This window comes from Python bivittatus, unplaced genomic scaffold, assembly GCF_059951505.1.
Source record: "Python bivittatus isolate LINGU-HERP-01145 unplaced genomic scaffold, Pbiv_v1 ctg000210_np1212, whole genome shotgun sequence".
NCBI lineage: Eukaryota > Metazoa > Chordata > Lepidosauria > Squamata > Pythonidae > Python > Python bivittatus.
This window is the reverse complement of record NW_028277053.1, coordinates 19,756,147-19,781,557: the sequence shown is the minus strand read 5'-3', so window position 1 is coordinate 19,781,557 and position 25,411 is coordinate 19,756,147. Positions and strand designations below refer to the sequence as shown.

Below are 25,411 nucleotides of genomic sequence, written 5' to 3'. Positions count from 1 at the left end.
GACAGTGAATATTCACACACATTTAATTCTCTGTACAAAGGAAGAGATTTTGACTAGCACTGTAAAATAATAGTTAGGCAATAACTATATATCAGGACACAGAGTTCACAGCCCAGTTCTAAATACTTTCACCAGTAAATTCATTCTACAGAGTTCAAAGGTATTTAATTACTATAATCTGTTGAGGACTGCAGAGTCAGACATCGATAGAATTAAGGCAATTCAAAGTAATTATTAAGAGAATTGCTTAAGAGTTCATAAATCAAAATAAGAAACAAACAGGCCTATGCAGAAAATTCAAGGTCTTGCACTATTATGTAATAAGCAACTGAGGTTATCTCCTGATACCAGATACATTCTTTGGGTGAAGAAACGCCCAGAAGGCTTTGGCCGCGTGCCGGACAGGGAGGGATACCTGGGTGAAGCCCTCATTCAGGACATCTCCTCAGCATTGAAAGGAAAACATCCTTCCTGTATCCACAGGGGAATCAAGCCCAATTATAGAGACCCAAGTAACGTTTCTGAGCAAACATGCTTAGAACTAGGACCCAAAATCTTTGGTTATTTCCACACTTAGGAAGAGCACATACACAGGATGCATTTTTCAGAGCATGATTCTTTTCAGATTGAAACTAATAATTCGAATTATATTTCAAAATTTACAAAAGGCCCCATGAAAAAGAAAACACGCCAAGGCCCTGAAACTTCAGGGTGCAGCACCCCCTCAGAGGAGGCAAAAGACCCAAGGATGTTGTTTAGCTTTCTCCAAGCTCCTGCAAGTATTTTTAGCTGGAGTTTCACATTGCACCCTATAATAATCTTGGCTGTTTGACCTTGAGTCATGCTCATTTCCTACAGAAAGTGGAGATTCATGTATAATCTGTTTGTACAGAAAGTCAATGCCAAGAAAAGTCTGGATGCACTTTTCATTCTCTTTGTCCACCTAGTTTTTGAATATACTTCTCCCAGCTGATTAAAACATGCACCAGGTTCCAATGTTTACAAAACTGGAAACCTGCTTATGTAAAAGACAGTCGTTCTCCACGTTTCCTCTGTGGGTGAAGGCTATCCATACTTTCTTCCATCACAGCCTTCCACCATTCTGGCTGGAGTGCAGTCCAGAGGATCTGGAAAACGCCATGTGGAAAACGCCACCCAAGTTCCCAGCTAAGCTCGAGGGCCCCGGCTCCCTCCCTCCCTCCTGCCAGCCACGTTGCCTTCCCCGGCTCTCTGCTGAACCTCACTTCTGCAACGGCATGCAGGTTATAAGGTTGCACCCCATGACCAACGGTTGCTCCAAATATGTTTGTGACAGACAGCATTTTAACGAAGATATGGCACACCCATATGCAGCCTTAGAGCATCCCGCCTGGACCAGCTCTGTCGGTCCCAAATCAAAATCCTAGTGCCGATGACACTCTTCCTTCAATGTGCTCCCGCAACCCTGACTGCAACAGAATAGCACAATGAGCGCAATCCAGTGTGAATTTCCTTCACTGCAGAAAAGCGCAGCTGCAAGTTACCTTAATTTAACTGCGACCTGGACAGAAAATACGAATTATGTAAGAAAGCTGAAGCTTAAGGCATGCCACACTATGCCCAGTTTTATCATGTGACTCAAGTGAAAAAAGTATAAAACCAATTTTAAAGAGAAGTGACCATGTGAAAGGGTATACACGAACGGCCAGTCCCCGCCGTGCAAAATAAGCTAAATGGCATCGGTGCACACGGCCTCCTGGCTGTGACAGGCCAGCTTGAAGGAAAGGGGAAGGGCTGTGGAGTAAGAGCTCGTCCCAAGAACGGAGGGCTGCCTTTTCTCAGAACAATGCGCACCCCGGATATCGATCGATCTGCCCAGTTCGCCCATAACCTCATCAACACCGGTGAGTGCACGGCCTGGCTGGGCCTGCAGTTCGTTCCTAGGAGAGTTTCCACACAACTCTTGCCCGACGGGTTTGCTTTTAAGCCGTCTGGCCGCAGCTGATTCCCTGTGCTGGGGGCTGCAGGCGCCAGTGAGCTCCCACCTTGCTCCTTAAGCCGGCCCAGAAGAAAGGAGCCGTTTCTGAACGACTGCGGTTCTGTGCAGCAGCTTTCGCCACCTGCGACAGGACCAGGACCAGGACCAGGACCAGGACCAGGACCAGGACCAGGACCAGGACCAGGACCAGGACCAGGATGGTGGCGACCCGTGCGACCGGTTGCAACGCAAAATGAAGCTGGGGAAGCAGGGGGGAGCTTTCCTCGTAAGCAAAGGAGGATCCGAAAGAGCTGAAGGCAAGCCGCCTGTCTTTCCGGTTCCTGGGAGGGAGGTGAGAGCTGAGAAGCTGGGGGACAGCCAAAGAAACCCAAAAGTAGCACAGCAGCACGCACAGAAAAACCCGCTCTTTCCTCTCTTGCTCCCAGATTAAGGCTTTGGGAAGGGAAAAGGGAACCTGACCCTCCTGACGGTTACGGAGAGTACACATGGGGGCGCTGGATGCTGCCATCCAATGGACACACACTGTGTTTGTGACAGTCTAACCAGGAGAAAATTGTGGCACACACACACCAGGCAGTTCTACAGCATTTCCAGCAGACCAAGAGGAAATTGCACCACCTTCTCCTCTTACTCTAACGGCGGGAGGGGGGCAGAAAGAGGCAACTCCACAGGAATGCAGATCTGAATTTCTGAAGCTGCCAGCCCTCCTTGCCTGGTCCCACGCGCTGCCTCCCGACAGGAGGCCTGTTGGAGGACTTGCCGGCCGTGCTGCTCTACGCCAGCAGGAAGGGGAGACGGTGCCATGGCACCCCTGGCTCGGTCGCCCGGGGGCAATTCTGACACACCACAGGAGCGGTATCAGACACCTCGCTTTTGACTGTTCAGTTTTCCAGGTTGCAAAAGATTTAGTCAGGTTGATTTCACAAAGGTGTTTATGATTCTTCACGTGCTGCCTTTCACAAACAAAAGGAAAGGCCAAGTGGGAAGGGAGCGTGGAATCCTCTGTTTGTGTCCTCTTCCACAACAGCAACGCCATCTGCTGAATGCCTTCTCTACCCCAGGAACAGTCATGATCTTGGCAAGATATGAGGGACTTTGCCGTTCCACTGCTTTTAAACTTAGAACCCGCATACGTTTACACACACACACACACACACACACACTTTCTGGCAGTCTCAAGATTACAGAAAGCAGATTGTGCAAGGTCCAATGCACTTAAATGCGCAAATCTAAAATAATTATTTGAACAATTAAGCAAGTCTTTTTAGCCTGGCCACAATGTCCGTGACGCTCATTTTGCTAGGTGTCCCCCCTTCCTAAGAGAAAGGAGGTACACAGAGACAGACACGCCGCTCGTGGCAGAACTTTCTGACCACATTCCACCTGTGGAGAGAAAGATCTCCTTCAGGGATCATGGAACGATCCTTCGTCATTCTTGGGTCAACGTTAGGGAGGGTTGAGATGATAAATTCCGTATCTCGGAAACGATGCCATGGGTTAAAGGAGTGGTCACCCAGGCTTCGGGTAAAGCTCAGGTGAGTTAAACCAAAGAGTTCCTGGTCCACCAATGCTGAGCGTGGCCACAGCCGACACCAGCTCTCACGTAGCCCTCAGGCAGCCTGTCCCTGGGTTCTCTACAGAAGAGAGAGGCTGCGTTCTGGATACCGTTTTACAGGTCACGGGCTTTAACGTCTGAACACTCGACTGAAGGTGAACAGAGACATATACATCTCACCCCAGAATAACCCCTCGTAGTTACCAGCTTTCGGTAAAAATTCCTTTTCCCCTCCAGTTTTGTATTTTCTCTCTGAATTAATCTACCCATTAATCTGTCAAAAAGCTTAGTACATTTTACAGCCTGAATAAAGAATTCCTGAGGACTGGGCTAGCTTTTTCCTGGAACTTAGCAGCAAATCTCAACTTGCACATCCTAACAAGATTCAGCCTGACACAACATACAAGGGACTACACACGTATGAAGTACAGGACTTAGCAATACTTACTTGACGGTAACTCGGTTAGATAAATCCTGAAGGTCGCCGGGATGAAAAAGCTGAGCTTCTTTTAATCCAAGGTTTTCACAAGCTTTCAAAAACACATTTATATTATCCTGTGAAGAGAAGCAGAACGCAGCTGCTTAGTCAAGTAGCAGGGAGGGGAGTGCTGCAGGTCGATGAGCCGAAGTCTCAAAGTCCAGCCCGGTCCTCAGGATCCCAGATGACAAGGGACACTTCCCGAGACTCCGGGGCCCGCAGGAGCTCGGCAGCTGACAGACCCACTGGAGATAAGCAGGTCTAAAGGCAAACCGGCCTGGCCGGTGAGCGCGTCCCCCCTCGATGTCAGCTCGGCAAACAAACGCCCACTTCTCAGCTTTGCATGACAAGCCTCACCTCTCACATTTAAAAATAACTCTGGCTACTGACATTCACCCACCCAGGAACGGTTGGCAACGGAGGAGCTCAGGAGGAGGAACCCTGTTTCTATGCTACGGAGGGATTGCAGAAAGCACCACCTGCGAGGGGGTTTTGGTTACCGGCGGAGGCAGAGGGAGGGAGGGAAGGCAGGCAGGCAGGCAAGGCGAGAGCAAAGACGGAGCAGAATGTGCGGTTTCGCTGGGCAAACTAGGTGTGGCTGGGCACAGATTGGCACCACCCGCTCCAGGGCAGTGGCTCGCTCAGCCAGAGGGCAAAGCTTACCCCGAACCCTGCAGAGAGGCGAAGGAAACGAGGTCCTCCCTTGCTGCTGACCGGGCTAGCTCTTTAACGTAATGAAACCCAATCCCCCATGCCCCAAGAATGCTTAAATCTAGATTCTGAAGAGCGGAAAAGAGTGCTCTGGAGAGGAAGCGCACATAACTGGGGGACCCGCAGTCCAGACTTTGGAAATGGGGTGTTTCCAGTTAGGGTCTGTGAACTCGGCTCCAGGAAAGTTGAGCTGCTCCGCGTGTCCGGCTGAGCCGCAATTCAGAGCGGCCCTCCGAGGTCGCTCCTCTCCTTCCTGGCTGGGGCTGGCCAGGAAAGAGGGAAGCCCCCTTTACCAACACCTGGGAACCGACAGGCGCCCCACGCGTCCCTCTGGGGACCACGAGCCGTCCCTCTTGCAGGTGCGAGAGGAAGGGACTAAACCGGCTACACCCCGGCTTTGCATCCCTGCTCCGAAAACAAAAAGGGCTGCTGTCCAGGGATTGTAACAGCCATTCGGTATGAACTCAGAATGACCATTTGCTCATTTATCAGTAAATATAAATATGTGTGTTTGTCCCATTTACGTCCTGTTTTGTGGGCTGAGAGCGAGCGAGGGGTCCAAAGTCCACGGCGGAGGGTAGATGGGAGTTTAGCTTGTAAACAGGTCTCGGGATTACTCTGGGCTGTAATAAGTCCGGTTGCCTTTGCCCCCGGCATAGCCTGTGGCCAAGCTGGGCTGGGGATCAGCACACGCCAAAGGGGCTGCCCACCCTCTGCAAACATCGCAGCGGTTCCCGATGCCTGGACCGTTAAGGACAAAGTCCAGAATGGTTCCGCATACAATGTTCAAGCTTGGCTTCAACCACCAGTCCTTGAACCACTGGCTAAATCATTCCCAACGGCAGTTATTAAGTGGACATCAAAAGACAGGCCCCCCAGGTCACCCGTCCCATCTTACAGCCTTGGAGGCTCCCACCCTGCAGGCCGCCTTCCCGCCGAACGTTCGCCCCGTCCACGCTCACGGGATTCCAGGCGCCAGGGCAGAAAGCCCACTCCCCCAGCTACGCAGGACCCGTATGGAGGAACGCAAGGAATCGAGGAGGGGCAGAATTATCCCCACGGGGCGTGGAGAGCTTGAGACCAGCAAGCGCATGATGGGACAACTGATTATTTCTTTGGGCTCTACCGAGGGATGCAGCCCTGTTCGCCAAAAGGAACCTAAATCATGAGAAAGGCACGTGAGAGGCGGGACGCGTTATGAAGCAAGTCGCTTTTAAGCAGCTCCTGGCCTCCTATCAGTTCCAGCCGAGCAGCCCTCGAGTGGCTTGCTTTCTTCACTCGCTTAAGCAAAGGGCCTAAGTGGGTGGGAATCGTCTGTGCTCCTGACGTAATCAATGCGAGTTCTGGAACGCGCGGCCGGCGGCCAGAGCCACTGACATCACCTCCATTCAGCCGGAGCAGAAATGCCAGATTTGGGTCCTCTTCAGCGTATGCCCGAGGGGAGGGCGGGGAGGGCAGGGGGGAGAGAGGCGTGCATGTGGGCGTGAGGAGTCTTAAGGTGGCAAACCACGAGCTAGAGGAGGGCTTCATCGCGCAGCACACAGGCTGGACTCCTTCCTGTCTTAACTCACATGCTCTCTCTTCCACCTGATGTACAACATGGCTGAAAATTAGACAGGAATGAGAATTAGTCTTAATAGCTATGAGTGAGTTAGCCAGCATATGTAGGCGCTACCAAATTAAAACACTTCAGTCAGTTATACAAAGACAAGGACTTCCAGTATTTATTCACACCACTTCAAATTGTTTCAGTATATTTTTCTTAACTCTTAAAGCTTCAAAAGCACACACCCATAGCTTATACTAACAACTACACAAACGTGGTCTAATGAAACATGGCATTGTGATAACATGAATGCTGGTGAATACTGGTAACAAATATGCCAAATCAAAATATTCAAGTTGGACTCGGTTGTTTTACCACTAAGTATCATAACTTAGTTTATCTCAACTTAATTTATAGCTCATGTGGAATGCGTATATTTGCATATCAGGCGAACGGTGTATCTGTGTGGATACTAAGAGGAAAGACCCATAAATATTTTTCTTATTCTTCAAGAAGATCAGAGTAGAATAAATTATGAACGTGTGAAATGCAGATCTCTCTCCCCCCGCCCCCCCCATTTTCTCTCAAATCTATTCAAAGGAGGGGCTAGGGACAGAGTTTCAAGGTGGGTGGCTGACCCACGTAAGGGATTACTCAGCACAGTTCTGTGCATTACTGTATAGAGTCAATGGAACTGAACAATAATAACCTTCTATTTGCCCTCAGGAGCTGGAAAACAATTTGACTTTTTTCCTGATCCTTGCGACGGACTCTCTAATAGACCCACCACCTATTCATGGCTGAGGATGATCAGCAGTCTAAATGTCATCATGTAACCACGAGATTTCTCCCTTAAAAAAGGAGGATTAAATCCTTGTCATATGAATCCATTTAATGGCTTTTCAAGAAAATGTTCTGAATCCTAAATCAACAGTATGGTGTATCATATTTAAGCTCTTTATTAACAAAACTGAAGAAGTAGGTTATGGTCCTTTTACATGTGTTAGCTAAAAATAATAGCAAATATATAACTGATTAATAAAACGACTCAAATATTTTCACGGCAATAACTGTAAAATCTTAAAGATATATATTTAGTGAAATATCTGTAACAGTAGGAAAGTTACAGTCTTGACCCTCTTCATGCGACTGAAATGCTTAAGAATAAAACCACTAATTCTAGCATATCCAGATTGGGTATGCCAAAGGAACTGAAAGATGAACATGAAACACACCACTAACCATCCACGATTCTCAGTGTGAACCATACCCTTTTCGCAGGCAATTTCCTGCAATTTTATAGTGCTGGATTGAGAGGCATAGAATGTGTCAATTCAGGGCGGGTCGCAGTAATTTAGCTTATGTATTAAGCGCGTGAGAACAGCTGTGGTGGATGATGGCCCATCTAACTGGGTCAATTTGGGGCCCTGAGTTGGGCTGTCAAGGGGGGTCAACTGACCAGCAATTGACCACATGGGGGTCTTGCACCGGGTTCAATTGACTCCACCAAGACAGCCATCCTGGGGGAATCCAAAACCACTCCACTGCTGTCCTCAGTTGCCCTAGAGAAAGAGCTGAAGGCCGAGGGGAACTGGAAATCCCAACCTCTTCTCCCCAAGGGTGGGCAGCACTGAACCCATCTCCCAAACTCAGCCAGGCCGCCCTGGCCCAGCCACACCCCTGCGCCTGCCTGACCAACTGGGGAAAGGGATGTGGAGTCCTGAGGCCTCCACTCCTCTCCTGCTGTGGACGTGGCAGACTGGGACCAGCATGATGTGGGGACAGGGCCCGGGACAGCAGGGGTTCACGAGCTGGGAGCAAGCCTTTTCCTCCCCACCAGCTCGTAACTGAGGGGTGTTGCCACTGACGGCCTGCTTCCCCATTCATTTGTCTGATCCTCTGCAAACACTCAAATTAGTGTCCCTCCCTCATCCTGAGGGTAGCGAGTGGCCCAATTTAACTGAGCTTTGTGAACAACAAACTTTTACTGGTCCTGAAATGATTTGTGCAGACAGAGCACAGATTCCACAAGCACAGCAGCTGACAAAAGAACCAAGCTTGTGATCAGGGTTACAGTGGGGCAAAAAAGTATTTATCTGCATGGAGATCTGCATGGAGGAATGGGCCAAAATACCAGCAACAGTGTGTGAAAACCCTGTGAAGACTTACAGAAAACGTTTGACCTCTGTCATTGCCAAGAAAGGATATATAACAAAGTATTGAGATGAACTTTTGATATTGACCAAATACTTATTTTCCACCATGATTTGCAAATAAATTCTTTAAAAATCAGACAATGTGATTTTCTGGATTTTTTCCCCCATTTTGTCTCTCATAGTTGAGGTATACCTATGATGAAAATTACAGGCCTCTCTCATCTTTTTAAGTGGGAGAACTTGCACAATTGGTGGCTGACTAAATACTTTTTTGCCTCACTATATCTTCATCGAGATGAGATAGGCAAAAAGAGAAAAAGTCACTCGAGCAGAAATTGGGGGAAAAAAAAACCCTCTAGGGGAACTTGCTCTGGCACTGTTTTATAACAATCAGCAAGTAAGAACTTCCATAGGATGGACAGAAATGTGATTACCTGCTAATGCCTCCAGTTCACCTGCAGGAAAAGGAGCAATCAAGGGTGTTGTAAACCAGACTCGGGAGTTTCAGCTACCCATTCTGCCACTTGAAATGGGAAGGAGGAGGATGTGAATATCATCTGAGCTTCAGGGGGTGTGAACTCAAGAGCCTTAATCTTGGTAGAGCTCCAAAATCGTACAGGACAGGAATGGCTCAACCCCAACTTAGAATTCCATCCACGGCTATTATTAGAGAAGCCACTTTTGATCTGTGGATGCTTTGAACACCCACCCACCCACTCAGACCCTCTAACACTCCAAATCAATGCATTGCTTGAATTGGAAGAATTGCCCAAATGCTTGGGAAAGTCAAGATTTCCTAAAGAAAGCATTAGATTCCAAGCGTTCCATGTAATTTTATAGCATTACTATGTATGATATTGGCTTTTCCTAAAGGTTTCCAGCTGTGTAATTGGACACCAAATCCAGTGACAGTGTGCATGTGCTCGCTCAAAACGGACACACCCAGACGTCTCAGCTGAGACAACCCTCATCCCTGGGCACTCTACTTTTAGCTGTGCTGTCTAGGGAGGTCTCAGTCACTGCTTAGCTTGGAGAAGACAGAGGACAAAGTGGAGGACAATGCGAATCTGTGGTTATAGGCTGAAGTAGCTGCCACGGGGGGAAAAAGAGACAGGAAAAGTTAAGATTAGCTACTTATGAAAGTGTAAGCAACTGACGTTGAGTATGCTTTTCGTTTTCTCTGCTCCTCACAGCACCCTCTGATCTAACCATCGCGAAGGGGCAGAGAAAGCCCAGCTCGCTCTTTGGCATTCTTCTTGCCTGCTTTCACGCGCCACTTCCATTTAGGAAGCGAGACCCCAGACCCAGAAGGAAGAAAGCATCAGACATTCTGCAAGAACAAAAGTGTTAACTGGTTAAGGGCGGCTGGGAATGAAGCTCTGGTCAAAACAAGTTTTGTGGTTCTTTTTCCTAACTGTTCCTTAGGGTGGCCTGGCTTTTGCAACTTAATTTCACAAAAAGAATGCCAAACTCTACCGAGATGCATTTTCTGAGGATGGTGCAAGATTTCAGCATGAAAAGGAGGTTAGTCCCCACCTGTAGTATCACTGAGCCATGGGAGGTCCCTCATGCTTCCCGAGACCCGTCCTCATTTCTGTCCTAGGCATGGGCTGCTGTGGCAGCTGGTGGTGGCTCCTTTTTCGTCCCTATAACCTTTGCCAAGCCCACCACACACAGCCGGCGCATAATGGCAGAGCTTTCAGGAGTTTGCAGTTTCCCCACCCAGTGTCAACAAAACCGAGGGGAATGTTGATTAGCAGCAGTGATGCACATCATAAAAATGCGCTTGTGAAACCAGAGATGGAGAAGAAATACAGGCTCCGATAGAGCTGGCCAGGAAGTGTTCAGGGCAGGGCAAATATGCGCATTCTTTACCCACCCATTCTCAGGGCTGCCTACTCACCGGCTCCTACGCTGAAGGACGTTCAGCAACGAGACAGCAAAAAAAGATGACAGTTCCCTGATCCTCTGAGACTTTTTTTTCACGCTCACTAGAATGCACATCTTCTGGCTGAACCAGTTTGGGGTTCAGGCCTGCCAGAGGAGGAGCTGCCAACTCCCTGGAATAATCCCCTGGCACCGTGCTTGGTGGAAAGCAAGAGTGTGTGCATCCACGACCTTTGAACGCCTTAAGTGAACTGCTGTGCTTAATCATCCGCAAATACCACTTGTTGACTTGTTTGTGCTTCCGCAGCGAACGCCATTGCCAGCTGCTTTACCGCGTACGCCACAACAATCTACCCTGAGAGCGACGGTCAAGCCGTTTTTATTCCCAGGGACGGGAAGATGCCATGGTCTGGAAGGCTGCCCTCCCAGTTAGACGCTTCTGAGTTGCAAGAACGTGCCTCCCCTCCACCAGCATGGAAGCTCGGTCACCAACCCAGAATGCGCCAGATGCCGCGATGGGGCATCGACTTCCCCTTCTGGCAAGATCTGTCCAATGTCAGTGATACCCGGAAGTCTCTGCAAATGAGATCAAACTTAGAAACCCGCGTCTGAGGCCCAGGGTCACCGTTTGCCTTGGAAACTGGACCCTAAGGATATAGGTAATTTTAACAGCAATGGCTTGGGAACCGCGGCTACCTTGCCATCCATACTTTAGCGCAGAAGAAATAATTCAATTCTCTGGGATGTCCGCTGTAGAGCAGCCGAGAAGAAGACGTTGGTGGGAAAGGGGCTGGTGGGACGGCAAGGCAGGGCAAAAGGGACGTCTCGACAGACAGGACTGGGGAAGAGGCCTGGGCAGGTCCTGTTTCTGGTTCAATGGAGACTTGTGGCTCAGACAGATTCCCAGTTCTGCCCTTCCCCAGTGTGGGTGTCAAGCTTTAAAGGAGCATCTGGTGATGACCTGATGGAAGACATTTCATAGGAGGGCTTGACTGCTGGGATTTGAGCATTATTTGGTCTGGGTTTTACGGTGAAAATGGGCCCGTTCAAGACTATTCGCAATTCAACAGAAAAAGGGTACATTTACATATAAATCAGAGATCCTACAGTTATTGGGCCATCGTAGGAGAAAATTAAACGTGGATCTAATAGTCTTTGATGCTTAAGCACTATTTCCATTCTTTGCATAAGGGATGTGCTAAGGAAGGCCATTCAGTCATTTCTTATCTTTCCCTGCCATTATAAAAGGAAAATGGGAACAACTTCAGTTCATAAACCATGACAGCTATGGTTCAGATTATTTTTTACAACTCGCATTTATAAAATGACAACATTATACATCTTCTTTGAAGGATTTATAATTTGAAGGGCCGCTATTACCTCCTGGATGCTTTTATTATACTTTTTTTTTTTTTAAACCACCTTCTCAGCCCCAGAAGCTGCCTACGTGACGTGGGGGCCAGTCACAGTGCTCTCTCCCAGCCCAAGCGACCTCACGGGCTGGGTGCTGTGAGGAAAAACAGAGGAGGGAGCGCTGTGCACACCGTCCTGCGCTCCTGGAGGAAAGGCAGATGTAAATCCACCAACAAAGAGCGGAGGTTTCGTACCTGCCCTCCGCTGGGGTGCAGCACAAGCACAGCCACCTGGAAAGTCAGCCCGGGCCAAATTAAATTAGGAGCACGTGCACGTCTGCCTGACCCCGGCAGTTCGTGGCTCTGCCTTGGCCTCTTACTTACTCGTTTACTCAATTCGTATGGCCATCCGTCTCAGACTCATGACTCTGGGTGGCTAACAATGTTCTTGTTCAGACTCGGGCTGGTTTTGGGCTGCCTACACAGCAGCCCTCAGCCCTGTAGCTTCAACCGTTCTGGAGGTTGGAGGGGGGGGAGACCATATTTTCCATCCCCGATAGAAAATTCCTCCTGTCCTTCATCAGAGCTGAAGGGCAAATACAGCCACCGCCCACGAGTCACTGGCAGATGGTCCTGCCTCTCTGACAGGAGACGATGTTCATTTGGTATGTGCTTACAGAACAAGCAGAGGACAATAACATCGCAATGTAGGACGGGCAAGTATGCGCGCACGGGTCTGTGCGCATGTATGCAGAACCATCAGTTTGGCAATCGTTCTCCAACCCCAGCACTGCCGTAATTTAAACAGGTCTGGGGCTTTCAAAAAGAGCGCTCCTTCCAGCTGCACGAAAGGAAGTTTCTACCAAAGGGAAGCTTCAAGGGCCTTTTTAAACCTCGTAGGGCCAAACGGGACTCCAAGGGGTGCGAATCACAGCGGTGGAACCATTGCAAGGTGTTATCAGGAGAATCCCTAGCCATGTGAATTTCCAGCTGAGACCGGGAGGGCTTGGCCACGACAAATAACTACGAACTGTAATTTCACACGTGACCTGGGGTAAGCTGAAACCTGATTTCATCATCTTTACTTATCCTGTGAAAAACAGACAGATGCAACTCCTGCAAATCTGGAAGTCCAAACTTTTAAAAGATAACTTTTTTTCCTGTAGATATTCAGAAACAGCTTGTGCTCCCTACGTACACTTTAGTCATGTGACCAACTGTAGAATTGCTCATTTATTTTTAAATAGTTCCTAACTTTTCTAAAAGGAAGCGCTTGCTTTTGCAAACATATTGGATTATTCGCTGGGGCTCTAAGAGCCCGTCTTTCATGGAACGTTTTATATAAAGAGCAGCACAGATGGAATTTGCTAATTGGAACGCTGCCCTTCCTGCAAACACAATGCCCGGTTGAAAACACCCAAGGGCATCAATCTTTCCCCAAACATTTTCAAATGAACACCCAAAATGTACTTTGCTACAAGCAGTGCTTTGAAGAAAGGTCACAGCTCTGGTTCTTAAAAGTATATCCACTTTCAGATGGAAACCCACAATTTGCTCCAGGGCGTGCGTGTGTGTCCTTTAAGGTGCTTCTTGCAGATATGTTTCTAAAAAAGCATTCTTAATACTGACCATCAGGGAAACTCTAACCTCTGTTTAGAAGATCATGCATTGATCTGGATTGTATAATGCTTAAGAAGAGGCCGCCTCCTCCTCCTCCTCCTCCTCCTCCTCCTCTTTAATTTAAGCGCACAGGAGCCTGATCTGAATCATGATTACTGTGGGCAGGATGAGAAATTCCCAAGGTTCCCCCAACGTCCCTTTGTTGTGAAAAATTCATACTTCCACGCAGGTTTGGGAGTTTGACTTAAAAACACACACATACACATACAGCAGGATGGGGTTAAAGGCTTAAAGGAAAAAAAATAAGCATATGGGATGATGATGAATTTTGCATAAGAAGGAGACAGGAACAATCCACCACCCTATCCTTAATGCCATGATCCTGCCACCGAGATCAAGCCACCGAGCCGGGTGAAGACAGAAGATCAGCTGGAGAAAGTGTCATTTAGGCCCACTTTAACTGGGGCAGCCAGTTTGAACCGAGCTGGGTATGTCCATCAGCTTGCCCAGGAACCCTAACTCAAAGTCTGCCTGTACCCAACACCTCTTTCCATGAGGGGAGAGCACAGAACTGGCGCAGCTCATGGTTCTCGCGCGCTGCAGTCTATTCTGCTTAAGGTGGACCCCAACAGCCTTCCTGTGCACAAGATCCTCCTGTCTTTAGCCGAAACATGGCATTTGAAAGTAGAAACGGAAGATAAAAGATTACGCTCTTTTGGCGGCATTAGCGTACAGAAAATAATACAAAACGAAACTACTAGGCTTGTCATGGCTAACCAATATGAACTGCAGCCAATAAATCTTCATCACTTCCATAAAGGCATGGCATAATTACGAGACAAGAAAGCTTTTATTAGCATCAGTGCCAACCACCCCTATGCCAATGCCAGAACATATTTTTACTACTTACCAATCCAGCTATTGGTGTTGACAGGCGATTGATCTTTTTAATGATGCCAGGTTTGATCTTGTTAATTAGACTATTAAAAAGAGAGAGAGGATTAATCAAAATTTTAAATGTATTGTTTAATTCTAAAGTTAAACAGACATTAACATTACAAAGTAGTCCACATTTTAAACTATAGGAATTGATTAGGTAGGGTAAACTTGTTTTTGCTTCAGCTTTTGCACAGATCAGATACCTGAGATATATTAAATAAAAATATTTTTTAAGCATGGGAAAATAAATGCACCATATAATGAAAGACGATAAATGCAGGTTTTACACAGCTGGCTATCCAAAATACTGGTTTTCAAAACTTCTCCTCCAGGGGATGCTTTCAAGGGTCTGCCAAGGAAGCCTTGCTCTGCTGGAGCAGGAGATTCCTCCCAGATCGTGCACCTGCACAATCCTGGGCAGGCCTCACTACCACTCGGGGTGAATCAACAACACACAGCCTTTTAGAACCGCTTTTGCTGTGGAATACATTTCTGATAAGATTCTGAGAAACTCTGAGTTCCCTGGAACACAGCTAGACCGCTGCTGGCTTAAAGGCATCACTTCTGTTATAGTACCAGAAGGTTATTTTATCTTACACGTATCTGTTCCTTCTGAGAAACAGGACTCAGTTCAGCTGTCTGTGTGAACTAAGACCCCAGAGTGTTGCCAGCAGAGAAGGAAAGGAAGTCTTTACTCGGTGGTACCTCAGACCGACTCGCTATCTAATCTGACTAGGACAAAAGGGTTTCAAAATTCCTCAGAGTAAACCATCATGGCCAGATTCTCACATGACTGGCTTTGAAGAGACCCCAACGTCTCCTAAAAGCAGATTTTATTGAGACCCAAGACAGTCACTATTTGGCTCCTGCTCTGCTAATAATTATGGATAAGTACTTTTATGTAGTGACCAGTGACTTACTATACCTGGTCCACTGAGGATCCTTTCTATCATATGAAACATTTATCGGCAATGATTTATCACAAAAGTCTACCAATGCTTGTTGCTACAGCTGTCAAGTAAAAAGCAGATATGAATCAGCTCCAGTGACATTAAAAACAGGAGGGGGGACCCAGAACGATCCAATATGGTGAAGTTGAAGAACTGCTGGTAGATTCAGTAGCCAAAGCACCATGATCAACTACAAGGCACACCGTGTAAATTAAGCAAGATAGCCCCCATCACCCTGGTACCCAGGAACAATTATCCTTTAAGGATTTGTACTTCCGTGCAACAGCCTGGTAAGAGGCCAACCATTTTCCCCTGTTAGCCCAGCAACGCCTAAGCCTAAGTGGTGATAAGATCATGGAGACCATGGTCTGTAAAGCTAAGGCCCCACATCAAAGAAAGCAAAGCGATCCATCTTCCCAGAAAGCTTTCCCCCCCTTTCCCTTTTTTAAATTTTGTTTTAAAGGGCATCATCCAAATCAGGATACATTTTGCTTGCAAGTGGGTGCTCGCTAGAATAAAGTGAAGCTTCAGAAGGAGGCCCCCATCTGCCAAACACTGTATATTCTCACCTTTCATTGCCTGCCTGCCAAAAACAATAAACACTGCTTTAAAGTTCTTTTTAAAATAAGGGTATTTACTAAAAGCTCAAATGCTCTCCGGAGGAATTGTTCATGCTTTTCAAGCTGTTTCGTTTTCAAAATGTACTGCGTTCTAGATACACTCAAAGGTTCACACTGGATCTCCATTCCCAGAATGTACCCAGATGAAGAAATCGCCAAAAGGAGACAGGAAAGATTGGAGGGAAGACTGCCCTGGGAGACATTTCTGCATTCTTGTAACATGGGAATGATTGTCTGAATTATTATTTGAACAGCAAGATAGTTTGTCAACAAAACTTCAGTTTGTGGGTTTCTGAATTTCTGAAACCAGAGTGGTTTCGTTTTTACAAAAATGAGGTTGCCAAGCATGACACAGGGCAGACGTTTTTAAAAGGAAATAAGATGATCTCAAGGCAACCACGCTTAAAAAGTTGCACTTACTGCTGCCACGGTCTGGATCTGCACCTTTCAGCCAGTCCAGAAACGAAGCAGGGAATTGGGGGGGGGGGACCCAGATGGGCTCCCGCACCCGCACCCGCTCCCCCTCCCCACCCCAACTGTTCCCCTCTCACTGCTTCCCCTTCAGATCCAAAACAAAACAGTTTATTTATTTAATTCAATTTCGAGGCCGCCTGACTTCTTAACGACTCTGAACAGCTTACAATTAAAAGAGAACCACATGTTTAGAAAAAGTCACAACCAACTGGAAGATCACACACTACCAGTAAAGCCCCCAATCCATAGGAACTCCACAACCTCCCATCCCAAACCCTGGGAGGACAACCACGTTTTTAATCATTTCCCGAACGTCATCTCTTGGGCGATATCATTCCAGAGGGCACATGCAGCAGGAGAGTTGGCACATTTCTGGGTCCCACAAGGTGACAATATTTAATCGACGGGACCCAGAGTGTGTCCACTCTCCCTGACCTGTCGGACAGGCAGAAATACTTGGAGACAAGCAGTCCCTCGGCTAGCCAGGCTAGCTTGATTTTTTTCAACCCAGACATACACAGTGAAGGATAAACCTATGTATAAGACACCAAAACGCCATGGAAGATCTCACCGTCACAAAGGCAGAATTGTTTCTGCAGTTTCAGACGATCGACAATAGCATTAGTTCAACCGTGTGGTGTCTAAAGTCTTTACAAAAAAATCCGGGCCTTTTCTGGTTCAAAATACTTACTCACACAGGATGATTCCATCTTCTAAAGCAGCACGAAAATTCTTGTTTCCGAAACTTTTCCCGGTGACTGCCTGCAAAGAAAAACATCATAATAAGCAATCTCGTGGGAAAACTGTGAAGAAGAGAAGCTTTAGATACACCAGTGGGGTTACTTTCAACAGGGCAGATCCATACTCCCTTTGAGGAGCAGGACACCGCTTCCTTTCAGCCATGCCCTAAGGAAGGGGCAGGGTATGGTCCTGGTCCTGGTGCTCAGAGAGAATCCAAAGTGGAGGGACAGTCCAGCACCTGCAGGACTCGCAGCCAACCCATCTCCAGCCTTAAGAGGTATTTGGTCTCAACCAGTTTGGGAAATGCAGCAGACATCAAAGTCAGACAAAGCTTCAGTATGGAGGCCTTCACTGTGGAAGGGATGTGATGGCCAAGTATTTTAGATGGCCTCCTCAGGCCAGTGGTCATCTCTCATGCTGATGAGTGGGAAGTACGCGGTATTTAAATAAAACCACACTCTAAAAGTATGATGGAGGTAATTCTGATCATGAATTACTGCATTCAGAGACCTCTTCTTCCAAAGTGATTCTACCCAACTTTTCTCCAAGAGCAGGCCACACACAGAAACCATGTCCCGCAGGTTTCCACTGCCATCTGGTCACGCAACTTTGAATAAGAGTAAAGAGTTCTCCTATGTAATGAATTCTTACAGTAGTCAAGGAAGAAAAGGAAAGAAAACTATCTCTACTAAATGTTTTATTTGCTTTAGGTAAATAAATAATGGAAGAAAAATTAACATTAAATCAACATATTAGTATCTTCATTTAGTTACACTGAAACAGAGAAAAATTGCTTTCCAAAACATACAGATGGAGATAAGAAGTCTTTGGCAGGGTGGGACATTTTTCTGGGAAAAACCGTTTTTTTTTTTAAAAGTGGCCGGAAATGTTTTGTTGACTTTAAATATTATATTATACATATTATATATAATATAACATAATGTATTAATTAAGAAAAGTATTCCAAAATTGTTATCCATCTTTTAATCTCTCCCATTTTTCAGCAGAAAAATGACCAATAAATCATGTAAATCATAAATAATTATTTAAAAATGATTTCTGAATGCTATTTTATGTAAAATTATTTACATTATGGGCCATTACAATTTTGTCACAAAATGAGAGGAATCAGAGTTCAGCCAATTGTCACTCCATTTGCTAAATTCAATCAATCCATTTTCAACTAGGGTAGGGCCGCCTTTCTAAATCCTGTTTAGGTCCTTGCCTGAAACACCATTTCTGAAAGAATTTCTGGAACAAGCAGAGAGATGGCTCCAGGGCCCAAAGGTGCTTTGCCCTCAAGTCCTTCAAAAGCTGGGCCTGATTCATCTGGGAAAGGGGGAACTGGATGACTTCGTCCCTGCACTGGGAGTGGACTTTTTACCCTGTTGCTCTGCAAAACCGAATAGCCTAATTTCTTCCTTGTAAATTTCAGCATCAGAGAACTGACTCCTTGTCCTTCAACAATGTTCAGCCAAGCAGAAGCAAGGAATCTGAATGTCATAATGGAAGTGTGAAGAAATGCACTCTGAAAGTTGATCAATTGTACCCTCTTTAGCTTATTCATGTCCCCCTTTGACAATTCCTGTGACAATGTGGGATCCTGAACCAGACCTACTGTAGGTGATCAAGGGACCAAGCGGCCTCTGTTCCTTGATGTGGACTGGAACTGACACACCTTGAAAAGCCTTCTTTCTGAAGACCCACTGATCTCCACGGGCCCAGATTCCTCCATCAGCTGACATCACAAAGTCTGGTCTTACCCCGGAACTTGCATCCAGCTGCAAGTGGGATTTTCCATTTCCTGATGCAAAATGTGGTCAGAAATGGAAATAATCTCTACATTATCACAAGTACAAACACCATTTGTCTGGAGGCTCAAGGAATGGCGTTTATCCATTTCAGATGGGATAGAAGTATTCAGCAAAGGTCTGTGAGAAGCCTCTTCCTAAGTGACGGATGCTCGCAGGACTCAAATGTGTAAAAATTGTGAAAGTGTAGCTCACCTGCTTAGCGGCCAACAGTTTCACTTTTAAAATATCTTTTATGGTGAAATGCTGTGCATAAAAGGCAGAAACTGTCTTTAGGGATCATTTTAAACCATAGGTTGGCACAAAGATTTTGGAAAATCTTCATATTTGGTTTCCTCTATGCACAGTTTGTCACACCATTTGGAACAGAGATTGTGGTTTATCACTGCACTGGCTAGTTTCATACCTTGTGTTGACATAGCATTAACCATACCTTGGTTTTAAACTCCAAAGTGGCCACAGTGCTTCTATCTACAACACTCTACTACAATACAACACTTCTGGATCCTAAGACAGCAATCCTCATGATATTGGACCCATAAATGCTCCTAGGGACCACTGGTGCACAGATCAAAACATTAGCGACAGAGAGACAGTTTGTTAAGATTAAATGGTATTGATTAAACTCTGGAAAATACAAGGCCATTTAACTGGCAATAGCTAGCATTTTATATCCATTTGTTGGTTTGCTCGCTTGAGGGGCCTTTTCCAAACTAGTGCTTTCCGAATGCATTTCCTGCACTAGACCTCCTCTGATTTCCAAACACGCTGGCTGGAGTCATAGCCCAACAAATTTGGGCGGACTGGGTGGGAAGGCTGCATGAGACAATTAACATCTAATGCATTACTACAGTACAAAATCATTGATTGTTAAGCACAATGATGCCTAATCTGATCAAAGCAAAGCAACGTTTCTCTCCAGTTGGCTGTCAGGGGTGCGGCTCATTTCTGCAACAAGCATGAGCAGAAAGAATCCCACGAACCTAATCTGAGAAAACCTGCTGCCAGAAGGAAAAGCTCTACCCATGTAATTGCATTTTGTCTTTATTTTTTCCTCTTGCCAATGGGTTCCAGCCTTGCTCTTTCAATAATACTATAATTAAAAGAGCCTTTCTGATATTTTTTTGCAATTTATTGTCAACCAAGTTGGCTCAAGTGAATGTGTACACCCTAACTTAACTCCTGGCTTTTTAACTTCTGTTTCAGAAGACTGGAACAAACTGGTCAAAGCGACAAAGGACTCTTATCCCAGAACATGGTCTTAAACTTCCCCAAAGAAACACCAAATCAAGCGCTGTTGGTGTATAAGACCATGGAAGCTGTTTCTGTGAGATCACCCAATTCGATCTGACCATCTAGGCCAGTGTTTCTCAACCTTAGCAACTTTAAGATGAGTGGATGTCAACCCCAGAATTCCCCAGCCAGCCATGCTGGCTGGGGAATTCTGGGAGTTGAAGTCCACTCATCTTAAAGTTGCTAAGGTTGAGAAACACTGATCTAGGCCAATTCCTTTCCAGAGTCCATAAGAAGCCAAGACTTTCTCATCTCCTGGATCAAGGGTGCTTATCAAGACCAAGCAGTGTGCACCCGCGATTCTAATCAGGGTTTGCCCAGACATAACTTGACCAAACAACTGCCAGGGTTAGCATCCAGGCTGCTTGTCAGAAGTCTCCAAAACCTCATGCCTAAATTCAGCTCTCAGATACCCCTTGGCAGGAGACTCCCAGAAACAGCCTGGTTAGGTTAGAGACTTTGCTGCCGACATACTCCTCCAACACAATCACTGTAGAGCGAATAGGGAAATGTTCTCAACAGCTTTGGGGGCCTGAACTAAAGGCACCTTCTTCTCACCCTTCTGAATCATCTCTAGGTATCAGAGAGCCTGCCGTGCCAGCGTCAGCCCTTAAAATCACTGGTTTACGCACTGCACTAAACCAAACTCAAAAAGTCATATCATGGCTTCTTCCAAAGGTGCCTTTCATACATAACATTAAGCAGAGACTTTTAGCTATGATTTGTTAAATAAAACACAGTGATCTGGTCCATATCCAATACCAACCGTAAAAGCTGGTTTTACACATTAAGCTAAATATCCTATTATACCTTAATAGACCTATGTGTGAATCAGAGCATGCTGGTCAACATCTCCCCCCCAAACCTTTATTCATTGTTTTATTCCTAGCCTTAAGCGGAATGGAAGAGCAATAGTAACATAACTCAAGGCCAGGTACTCTCTGCATTAAGAAGGGAAAAATGGCCGCAGAAGAAGAAAATGAGCTGTAGTTAATCAAGAGAATAAAGGAAACTAAATGTCCGGCCCTTTTCTTATGACCCTGCTTTGCAATCTCCGCAGAGGTCACGCTTCACAATGAGATAAAACAAAAAGTAACACCTAAATTAACACTTCTGGAAAATACTTCATCAACATATAGAGAAACTTTACCTAGTAGCAACTATAAGGGTTCTTGTTTCAAATAAAATCACTGCTGCATTTGAAGTCTGGTATCCCAGACTAACCGCCACGTTTCCACAAACCCGAGTCACTTTCAACCACGTGGCGTGTCTTGGAAGCCAAGGGTTTTGTAATGGGAGCCAATCACCAGCTGTGGCTGCAGTTTCTGCCTGACCGGCAGCCTCCTCTTCCCCAGTGAGATGCTCAAGGAGGGGGCGGCACCACGAGAAGGAGCTTTGCAAAAAAATTCACTCGGGGCATTTGGGTGCGCAGGAGGTCTCTCAACGACGTCAACAGAGCAAAGAGGCTGCAATGGTCGCACCCCTTCTGTATCAATTAAAACATTATGGACGCCCTTGAGAGAAAGTCAGGTTTCAATTAAGCTGCACGTGCAGTCAAATCATGCGGTTGCTCGCGTTCGTTTTTACCTTGTCCGGCAATACATGTATTTTTTTCCTGTGGAACGCCGATTGTGTTGACATTTGGATCCTCTCTGCACATCCAAGGCAGAATCCAGATACGGCCGGAATAAACCCATCAAACCTAAATACTGCTGAATTAAACAGCCGCGCCAAACCGTTCTCTCCCTGGAGTATTCCGCTGTGCGTGGGGAGGGGTGCCAGAGAGGGACACGCCGCCGCGGCCGCTGCAGGGCTGGGTCGCTTCACCTTCTTCTGCAGAAGATGCAGAAGGGCCCCCCTCCCTGAAGCCGCAGGGGTGCGATCCAGGAGGAGGAGACGCCGCCTGTTGCAGCCGGGAAGGACCCCGAAAGGCCCCGTCAGTTACCGGGGAGCAAGACTGATTAGGGAAAGCAGGTCCAGGACTAAGTAGTCTCAGTCGCTCTTCAACTGAAAGCTTCAAGCAGATGCCGCCATATTTTGTCTTAAAGAAGAATGGCCCTGACCATCCAAAACCAAAACAGATCAGAAAAGTGCCCACGGACACTGCAAGGAAGCCTGGCTCCTGGAAAAGGGATTTAGGTAGCTGCTCTTTCAGTTCTCTTTGTCATTTAAATTTTCCTACAGTTTGAAGGCAGTTTCTAGAGCAGTGTTTCTCAACCTTGACAACTTTTAAGACGTGTGGACTTCAACTCCCAGAATTCCCCAGCCAGCATGACTGGCTGGGGAATTCTGGGAGTTGAAGTCCACACGTCTTAAAGTTGTCACGGTTGAGAAACACTATTCTCGAGGGTATTTCTGCTTTCATTACTCTGCATCTGAGTAACAGAATTTTCTCCTCTATATTCCATTCCCTAGAAATACTGAGGTATCATCTCTGCATAGCATATTTGGTCGAAAAGAAAAGCAAGTAGTACTTAAACCAAGAGGTTTGCTGGAAACCCTCCCTCCCTCCCTCTTTTATGGGAAACCCAGATGCTTTGATTCTACTGCAGAATTTAATGTTCATGTTTTAAAGTTACAATGAAAGTCAGAAATTAAGAAACTAATCTGCCCCCCGCCACCTTCTTGATATTTTGGCGGCAGAGAAAAGAAGAATGAGACTTATCCCACACACACACACACACACACACACACATTCATCAACTTTCATAATATGACCAAACTCCTATTTTTGCTTGATAAACAACAGGACTTACACATATTTAAGGAAGTCCATGATCGGGGCTTCCCACAGATCTAGATTCAACTTATTTGTGCTGATGAAAATGCTGTGAAGTCCCCGGAAAAGAGAACGCAGTCAGGACCAAGCACAGCCCAAGGAAAGACATTAGGTGCAATATTACAAGCAGTTCAGAGCCAAACGAAGCTCCTTCTTGGCGCGGGATTAAAGAAATGGCCTCTGGGAAAGATGTTAAAATCATGACATCAACCGACGGAGGGAACATAAATCAAGCCGAAACCGGACGGGTGAAAGGAATCTAGATTTTCTGAATTGGAATCAGCTAGTCAAGTTCATTTAGGAAAATAAATATCACACCAAGGCAATTTGGTAACAAAAGGCTCCTATTTCATTTCCCTCAGAAATACATTTCTCCCAGAATAAAGGATAAGTCTCTGCACCAAGCCAGACTCAATCGTCCCTCTGCTGTTTTCGTGGCAATACAGAATCCTCCCACTCGGTTTGGTCACTCCGCTCGAGAAGGGCTTTGCTCTACCTTAGCCGGCAAGACCCGAACACGCACCTTCCCCCTTGACCAGGGCGACAGAGCGAGCGTCCCCACTTTGCTGCCAACAGGGCTAAGAGAGCTGAGCGAGTTTAGCAGAACCCTCTTCTCCTTCTGAGGCGTTTCTCCGGGAACAAGAGATCAAATTACCCTCTGCCAGTTGCTATGTACATTATCCACATACCAGCTATAGGATTAACAGGCCAAAAGCTATTATTATGTGCATAACCTCCTACAGAGCTGAAGGAACCAATTTCCAAAGCCAACCGTCATCAAGAGCTTCACTGCGCACCCGCCTCTGCAGGAAGCTTCTTCTCCGGGCGCTGGTAAAAAGGAAACGTTGAAAAACCCTACCCTCCCCGAACCCCTCTCGGCAGAGGCACCTGTGCTGTGCGCCCATCAGGAGAAGCCTGGCATTCGAGCCCAGCAGGCAACGGTGTCCTACCAGGGAAAGTGTGGCTTTGGTGCATCAAGATCAGGACTCTGGAAAGATAGGCGTCCTGGGGGGTTTCTGGGGAGGGCAGTGGTGCAAAAGGAGGACAGGACAGGAAAGGGTCCAAACGCAGACAGGTTGGCCCAGGAGGAGGAAGGGGATGAGAACAGGTCCACGGTCTAGCGGGCTTAAGCGGAACACAGATCTCCAGCAGGGGTGCAGACAACCGGGACAAGAAATTGGGGAAAGAATACCAAAATTTAAAGAAATGTGCTTCAGAATGATGAAATGAGGTGCAGGAAGACATTAGTAGATTAAAAAAATCCGCGAATTAATCGCACACGCAGAGGGAGGCTGACAGCGATACCGCAGCTGTCAGGTTCAGCTCAAAGAACTCCAAGAGACAATGCAAATGCAGTTCTGTTGCATTTATTAGCTTCCACCTCAAGACAGACTCTCCCCAGACTGAACCCAAGTTCCCAAGCCAGCCAGCCACAACACCGTGAATTCCTAAGGGAGGTGCCAGCCTCATCCTCTTGAACTTCCGACGCTCCTGTTGGGGACTAAGAGCACGCTTATCTCCCTGAGCCTGGCCTTCATAAGTCCATTCCATCACAGCAGCAGTCCGTATATCGCAGCAGTTGGAAGGCAGCAGGGGAACCAGGCAACTGGAGGCCCACGTCTTCCCCCTCGAGTGGGGCTCCCGTGTCCCCAGTGCTTGTGGCGGGCCTCTGAGCCATTTGCTCCCCACTCAGCCTAACCAACCTCACAGGACTGTTCTGAACGTGGAACTGGAATATCTGAAGATCTCTGAACAGCTGGAATTGGAGAATGTGAAGACGGGGTGCCTGGAAAAAGTGACAGTTGGGGGCCAAGGAGTTGGTTGGACGACAGCTGAGCCCAACGGCAAAAAGCCGGAAGCCTGGCAGCGGCCTTCTGCTGGGAGAAGCCTCACAGGGCTTCCCAGAACTTTTCCGCTACTCAGCGAAAGAAGACCCTGCAAATTAAAACCCTTGGACGTTCTCGGCACAGCCGAACTGTGCGTCACATTACAGTGGAGTATCTCTGTAAAGCTGGATGAAACTCCCTTTCAGACACCTGCTACCTTCGACCTAAGGTGCCACATACCCCAGGCTGGCACAAATGGCTCTTGTGCACCAGACAAGATGCCTAAGCGGCTATTCCCAGACCGCCCTCACTCCCGGGATCAGCTCCCTCTCAGAATGCTCCCGTTCAAGAACGTCCGGACTCTGCCCACCTAGCAACTCAAACAAAAAGCGGGCCATTTCCTGTATATTTTTTCCGCAGCCATTCCATGGCACCCTGCCCATCCCTGCTCCTTAAACCCTGAAGTTATTTCCTCGAACAAACAAAAAATATTATTTCAAACCTGTAAAGCAAGATACCTCTTTCACTTCCCTCAATGTAAGAAATGTGAATTTGTAAATACTTTTAGCATTAGCTCATGCATCGACCATGAAATTATGGCTAAAAATGGGAGAAGGTGGAAGGAAATATTAAATGAGGAGGTAAAGTATTAAAATTCCCCACTTAATCAAATCCAATCTTTTTCCACTGAGATT

General features: G+C 46.8%; 1 protein-coding gene across 7 annotated transcripts in view; it reads right to left on the bottom strand.

Moving 5' to 3' along the window:
* LOC103054555 (LIM domain only protein 7) overlaps window positions 1-25,411 on the bottom strand; it is a 102,210-nt gene that overhangs the window by 50,788 nt on the left and 26,011 nt on the right. For all 7 annotated transcript variants that reach the window (XM_088139549.1, XM_088139551.1, XM_088139552.1 and 4 more), the window contains exons 2-4: window positions 16,958-17,028; window positions 14,194-14,263; window positions 3,982-4,088 (exon numbers count right to left, since the gene is read on the bottom strand). In XM_088139549.1, coding sequence (XP_087995675.1) covers window positions 3,982-4,088; window positions 14,194-14,263; window positions 16,958-17,028 — 248 coding nt within the window. The remainder of the gene's footprint in view (window positions 1-3,981; window positions 4,089-14,193; window positions 14,264-16,957; window positions 17,029-25,411) is intronic.